The sequence below is a fragment of the Octodon degus genome, unplaced genomic scaffold (genome assembly GCF_000260255.1).
Source record: "Octodon degus isolate 3935 unplaced genomic scaffold, OctDeg1.0 scaffold00221, whole genome shotgun sequence".
NCBI classification, from domain to species: domain Eukaryota; kingdom Metazoa; phylum Chordata; class Mammalia; order Rodentia; family Octodontidae; genus Octodon; species Octodon degus.
This window is the reverse complement of record NW_004524797.1, coordinates 3,317,307-3,322,747: the sequence shown is the minus strand read 5'-3', so window position 1 is coordinate 3,322,747 and position 5,441 is coordinate 3,317,307. Positions and strand designations below refer to the sequence as shown.

General features: G+C 38.3%; 1 protein-coding gene across 1 annotated transcript in view; it reads left to right on the top strand.

The window, feature by feature from the left end:
* The window catches only part of Tex10 (testis expressed 10), a 58,749-nt gene extending 53,544 nt beyond the window's left edge, over positions 1–5,205 (top strand). The window contains exon 11 of the mRNA XM_004645243.2: positions 4,294–5,205. Coding sequence (XP_004645300.1) covers positions 4,294–4,600 — 307 coding nt within the window. The 3' untranslated portion in view covers positions 4,601–5,205. The remainder of the gene's footprint in view (positions 1–4,293) is intronic.
* The last annotated feature ends 236 nt before the right edge of the window (positions 5,206–5,441 follow it).

Sequence of the window (5,441 nt, the reverse complement as noted above, 5' to 3'; positions counted from 1 at the left end):
TGTGTAGAAAAAAACAAACATGTATTCTATTCTAATACATTATAAATTTGACAGATTATGAATGTAGATTTGATGGTATATTTCTTATGGATAAATCTCTGGTAGTTCAAGAGAAGGCTTTATAAACTACAAGGAATTCAAAGTTCTAAAGATTTTATAAGCTCTATACTTAGGAACTATGTACATTGCTATTTGTCATTTCCTGGCACTTTAAATACAACCCCTTTATTAACATTTTGATCTGAAATTTCAAATCTTTTGTAGTTTCATAGGGAGCAGTATGCTTTGACTTTATATGACTTGATTTAATAAAATTCAATGTGTATAATACTGATCTCTTTTTTAGAACTGTTTTATATTGGATAATGGCAAATGTTGATACTACCAGGATTGTATACATCTTTCAAGATGGCAATAGCCACAGGAAGTGTTGATAGTCAGAGTTTGAGATACTTAAAATTTCTTTTTGGCCTACTCCCTTTCCTAATGAAGATGGTATTTGTGAGATCATAATTGGCAAGATTGCCAGCTTACCAGATACAGTTGATTTTACAAATACTGGCTAAAATGGTGTAATTAACTTATATTGTTTAGAAATGTGTCCACTGAACCTTAAATACAGTTTCTTCTCTTTCTTCTTGGCTCTTTATCCAGAGATCCTTTTATAGGTTTCTTGTGTTTAATTTGAAGACTCAGTTTTTCCCTTTCCTCCTGAAAGTGTTCTGTTGTAAGTTCTGTCATCTTCCTCCATTGTTTCTGGTCATGTCTAACACCTCTTTTTCAATATAAGGAGCTTTTTATTCTGTCTTTTTTGCCTCTTAACATCTTCCTGTTCACTAATTCTTTTAGCTGTACCTATTATTTCAGTAAGAATTCTTTTTTTTTTTTTTTTAACTTTTTTTTTTTTTTTAGATTTTTACATTCTTAGCAGTTTATCATTCTTGCTTGTTCATGGTTTATTGGTATTGCCTTGAAATTCCTCTCCCACTTCCCTCGGTGTGTGAATTCTTCCTTGTTTTTAAGAGCAAGTCAGACTCTGAAGATTGTTTTTCACATGGCCGAACAAATTTCCTGTGTGTGGGTTGTATACCATTCCTCTAAATGTATCTCTTGTGGAAGTTCTGGAGATGTATGCAACACTATGAGCAATTTCACATTTTAGTTTTCCTAGCTTCCCACTGAGTACAGGAGCCTGTTTCAAGCTCCTTCCCTCTCAAATTTCAGATCTAATCCTTCAGTTTTCAACATCCTTGATGATTGAAAATTCTAACCCTAAAATCTTGTATTAAGTTCTTTATTCTACTGGGTATCTCTGAACTCTGCCAGTGTTTCTGGGATGTAGAAGTTTATATTTAGTTATTTGAAATCTGCTTCTGTTAATAAGGGTGGAAAATGAACAGTTGTGTGTTGCATAGCAGTGTTGTAGTCAGCAAGGATGCATATGTAGTGGAGGTCCCAGATTAAAAGGGAGGGCTTGGAATCTAGAAGGGAGTACAGTACTTTCCTAGCATGAATGAGGCCTTGGGTTCCACCCCCACCACTCGCGGAAAAAGAAGTTAATGGAGTTGAAAAGTTGCTGCTCTTTCCCATTCTGCAAGATGGCGGGTGAAAAAACAGAAGCCAGACACTAAAGAAAAGAAACGCAAAGCCAGGAAGACTGCTACCAGTGGCACTGGTAAAAAGGGTAAGGTGAAGGCAAAAATGTCCAAGAAGGGGCAGCCCCACTGCAGCCAAAATCCTGTCCTATTTAGAGGAATTGATAGATACTCCTGATCTGCTATGTATTCCAGAAAGGCATTGTACAAAAGTACACAGCTGCTAAATTAAAGGTTGAGAAGAAAAAGGAGAAAGTTCTTGCTACTATCACAAAACCAATTAGTGGTGACAAGAATGGTGGTTACGGGGAGGTTAAGCTTCAAAGAATGCTTAGATACTACCCTACTAAAGATGTGCCCCGAAAGCTGTTGAGCCATGGCAAGAAACCCTTCAGTCACCATGTGAGGAAACTTTGGGCTAGCATCACTCCTGGCACCATCTTGATCGTCTTCACAGGTTTTTACAGAGGCAAGACAGTGGTCTTCCTGAAGCAGTTGGCCAGTGTCTTGCTACTTGTGACTAGATCTCTTAACTTGTGTTCCTCTACAAAATAATTTATCATTGCCACCTCCACAAAAATCGATATCAGCAAAATGAAAATCCTGAAATACCTCACTGATGCTTATTTCAAGAAGCAGCAGCAGCTTGTGGAAATGCAAAACACCAGGAGGGCGAGATCTTTGACGTTGAAGAAGAGATACCAGATTTCCAAGCAGCACAAGGTGGATCAGAAAGCAGTGGACTCACAAATTCTAGCAAAGATCGGCTGTTCCTCAGCTCCAGGGCTACCTGTGTTCCTTTTTTTGCTCTGACAAATGGAATTTATCCTCATAAATTAGTGTTCAAATTTCTTACTAAAAACCTAATTAAGTAACTGCTACATTAAAAAAGTTCCTGTTACCTATTGTCATTAAGACCATTGTAACATTATAGTGCAACACGTTACTCATGTGTTCGTGATGATGCTGATATAAGCAGACTTATCCACTGTTGTATAAAACTATAGCATGCACAATTATGTACAGCACAATAAATACCTATTACTGGTTTATGTATTGAATGGACTCTAGTTAACTGTTATTTTAGAGTGCATGCTTGTAAAACACTGAAGAGTATTCTATTAGCAACCTCCTAACAGCTTGCACTTCCTTCATCTTTTGATTGCATCCAGAACCTGTGCACAGTGATTGAACCACACCATCTAACTTGTGTGAATACAGTCACACAGTGATGGGATTGACTGATGATACATTTTGCAGAGTGTATACCTATCATTAAGTGACTGTTCACTGTATATTGGACCACTATAGAAATTACTTCTAAAAACAAGCACTGGTATTAGAAATCCAGTCAGAACCAAAACAGCTTTATTTTCTTTTCTTTTTCACCTAGATTTTATAGTTTCTATTTCTGTGCTATTGTCTCATTATAAGCTGTTTCTGCAGCTTGGCTTTCTCTTTTCTCCTTGCTTATAGCTGCCTCAGCATGGGTCTGCATCAGTCAACACGCTGAATAAAGACCTTTTAATAAGAGGGTCTGGTTGTTCTAGAATGGATTCATTATCTGTCATAGATAGAATTGCTATGTGTGAAGTTAAAGACCTTGGTTTTATGGTGAAAGGGCTGCTACATCTAGACAGAGGTAGTAATGTTCACATAGAAAAATTTCAGGACTGCAGGGCTATGCATTTCTCATACAGAAGCTCAAACAAAACAGCTTTAAGCACTTTGTGGGTTCCTGCAAGTGAAAATGCTGTGTAATTCTCTTGCAGAATGTGGTTAGGTTATAACTATACAAGTTAATCTGCCTCAGCTATAAACATTGTTTTGCTCCTGTTCTATATGATCAAGAGAATTTTTTAAAAAAAATTTAATGATTTATTTATTTATTTGGTACCGGATCTTGCTACACAGCTTGGACTCAAAGTGATCCTCCTGTCTCAGCCTCCCCAGTGCTGAGATTGCAAGGGTGTGCTACCACCGCCAGTCTCAGTGGCTGTCAGGGCACACCCGGGATATTGGGGCCTACATGGCATGTGGTACCAGGGATTTAACCTGGGTCCTTGCATTTTTCAGGCAGGTGCTTGTAACACTGAGCTATCTTCCCCAGCCTGAGAATTTTGCTTATTGATTTTTCAGTTTACTATTTCTGACATCCTGTACGCTAGGGTTGTAGTAATGGTCCTCTTACTACTTTGTAAAACTTTGGCCCCAGACAGGTATCTTTCTATCTGAAGGTCTGCCCTGTTCTCTTAAAATATTAAAGAGGCTCCTCCACTTCATAGGCTTAAAGTTTCCATGAGTTGTTTTTTTTTTTTTTTCTCTTTACCAGTGGGATATCTTTATTCTGTTATCTTTTGCATTGTATAATAGTTGTATAATGTTAGTCAATGGGGAGAACTATATGCATAGATCATTCTTTTCTCTGGCTGTTTCTTTGTATTATATGATCAGGGTTCAAGAATGTTCTTAAGTCCAGGACAGTGCTCTTTGCTAGGCATCTGGGAACCCATAGATTAGGGGAGGGCAGCTAGTTGTTCACTGGATTTGCTTATTTAGTTCTGATGAAATCCATTTCCCCTTCATTATGGTTTGTCATATTTTATAAATAAATGTATTTCTTAGAGAATGTAAAAAGGATACTTTTCATGTATGTATTTTGGCTCTCTGACTCGTTTGTCTGTCTGCATTGTTGTAGGGACAAGCTGTGGGGGGCCTGTGTCTCCATTCTGGGTCTCCTGCCTCGAGTCCTTAGGCTGATGCTGCAGAGCCTACGGGTGAACAGAGTTGGACCTGAGGAGCTGCCTGTTGTTGGCCAACTGCTTCGCCTGCTGCTTCAGCATGCTCCCCTAAGGACTCACATGTTGACTAATGCCATCTTGGTACAGCAGATCATCAAGAATATCACTGTAAGAAGCAAGTTGTCAAGCATTTGTATTGTTACTGTGGGAGTAGGTTCATGGGATGGGTGGGGGACTGCTTTGGGGAGAGTGGGGCTCCTGTGACTACTGAAATTAAGCCCAGTGTGGTCATTTCTTAAAGCTTCCCCTACTGTCTAGGTTTTGCCTCTGTGACTTAACCAAAGGGATGCTTCATGATTCTAAAGCAGGTTTTTTTTTAAGCCTTAAAATTCTCAAACTGAACAAAGGTGGCACTTTGGTTGGAAAAGTACAGGCATCACAGTTGTTCCTACTGGTACTGTAGTTAGACTTTATTACTTGTGATAGCCTGGCAAGTTCTTTTTATCTAATCAAACTTGTTTTCCTATCTATACCAATGGAAATCATTCCTTTTTTTTGCATTATTTTTAGGTTTGGCAACCATTAAATGGGATTGTCCGAGTAAGGTGTTTAATGCATGTGATACTTACTGAGTGCACCCATTCACCTATTAGGTGTCAACTCCAAGCTAACTTCAAATCATTAATTCATTAGGTAGTAAGATAAAATCAGAAGAATACAATTGGACAGCCTCAGGCTTTGCCTACTAGTTGGCTTGCTGCCTTTGGCTGCTCTGTCTTTTGTGGGGCAGCTTTGTTGGATTCCTGGTGTTTTGGGTTTTAAAGGGTAAAGAAATGTTTTCTGTAACTGCTCATGGGTGTTTTTCTTTTTTCTTTTTCTTTTTCTTTTTTTTTGAGATAGAATCTTGGTATGCAGTTTAGATTGGAATCAAACTCATGGCGATTCTCCCTCTAGGCTTCCTGATGGGGGTTTTCATTGAGCTATGTAGTTGTACTTTGGAATAATGGAGCTTTCACATACAAATAACATGGGTGTTTATTGTGAATTTTTGAGGCATCTTTGTAGAACTGGAAGCAGTACTGGAATAATTCAGAAATAGTAGAAG